Source organism: Epinephelus moara, chromosome 20 (genome assembly GCF_006386435.1).
Source record: "Epinephelus moara isolate mb chromosome 20, YSFRI_EMoa_1.0, whole genome shotgun sequence".
In the NCBI taxonomy this organism is placed as follows: domain Eukaryota; kingdom Metazoa; phylum Chordata; class Actinopteri; order Perciformes; family Serranidae; genus Epinephelus; species Epinephelus moara.
This window is the reverse complement of record NC_065525.1, coordinates 9532863-9534205: the sequence shown is the minus strand read 5'-3', so window position 1 is coordinate 9534205 and position 1343 is coordinate 9532863. Positions and strand designations below refer to the sequence as shown.

General features: G+C 42.4%; 2 protein-coding genes and 1 pseudogene across 2 annotated transcripts in view; 1 reads left to right on the top strand and 2 right to left on the bottom strand.

Annotated features, from left to right (window-relative positions):
* The window catches only part of LOC126408251 (histone H2B 1/2-like), a 33811-nt gene that overhangs the window by 5027 nt on the left and 27441 nt on the right, over nt 1-1343 (top strand). The window lies entirely within an intron of this gene.
* The window catches only part of LOC126408263 (histone H4), an 82266-nt gene continuing 81467 nt past the window's right edge, over nt 545-1343 (bottom strand). The window contains exon 2 of the mRNA XM_050073728.1: nt 545-927. Coding sequence (XP_049929685.1) covers nt 923-927 — 5 coding nt within the window. The 3' untranslated portion in view covers nt 545-922. The remainder of the gene's footprint in view (nt 928-1343) is intronic.
* Nucleotides 946-1234, bottom strand: LOC126408267 (histone H4 type VIII-like; annotated as a pseudogene).

The window sequence follows — 1343 nt, the reverse complement described above, 5'->3', positions numbered from 1 at the left end:
CCTGCAGGAGGAGATAAAAACTCTGGAGAGCTCCTTCAGCGATAGACTGATTCACCCAAAGTGTGTGAAGGAACGCTATCGCAGGTCCTTCCTGCCTGCTGCTGTCAGACTACTAACCAGCTGCACCATGGACACGTTATAAACACCATTATAAACATTACTGTTCCCCTTGTTGTTGCTTTTTGCACATACAATCACTTTGCACTAGATATGCTCTCTTTAATCCATTGCTCATTATTATAATATGATTATTAATATTATTAATAATAATTGATAATGATAATAATTGCCGTTTCTTATTATTCGTATTTTTGTACTTTCTTTTGCATGCCTTGTTGCCAAGTTTTTCATTTTTGATATTTTGATAATTGTGGGATCAATAAAGGTCTATCTTATCTTATTGTTACCTACAGCAGATAAAATGATTAACATTAATGCACTGATAATTACAGGCTAATAGAATTTTATAAATAATTTTAAGAAGTGGTCCTTCTGCATCATGAGAGGGGTAACTTTACTTTTTGTACTTAAGTAGTGACGCTAATAAATGAGAAAAAAACATGAATGTAGGACTTTGACTTGAAACAATATTTTCACACCTATGTTACGTTTACTTTAGGTCATCATACTTTTCAGACAGTCCACGCAATGAGGTGTGTGAAAGTCCGTTTGTGACAGTGAATGTTTCGGATATACCCGACGGCCAGTCCAGGCCTGCTCTCAGATAGTCTGTTGTTTTTGAATAAGCATTCGCAACGTTGCCACGATTGCGTCACACAGATGGTACTATGGACATTTTTCCCTTCATCAATATGAGAGACTTAGAGGAAACAGCGGTATTAAATCAACAGAAACGAGCTCTTGAGGTGATGTGGGTGGCTCTTAAAAGAGCCGTTGTGTTGCAGTGAGATGAGACGGTGATTTAACCTCCGAAGCCGTACAGAGTGCGGCCCTGTCTCTTCAGAGCATACACCACATCCATGGCGGTCACAGTCTTCCTCTTGGCGTGCTCGGTGTAGGTGACGGCATCACGGATAACATTCTCCAGGAACACCTTCAACACACCGCGGGTCTCCTCGTAGATCAAACCGGAAATACGCTTCACTCCACCACGGCGAGCCAGACGGCGGATAGCGGGTTTGGTGATTCCCTGGATGTTATCACGGAGCACTTTACGGTGACGCTTAGCGCCTCCTTTACCGAGTCCTTTTCCTCCCTTGCCGCGACCACTCATTTTGGAGTCCTTTTCCTCCCTTGCCGCGACCACTCATTTTGTCAGAGTCTAGTTTGAACCGAAGCAAAACCTGAAGGTTGGATGTTGTGAGTCTAGTTTGAACCGAAGC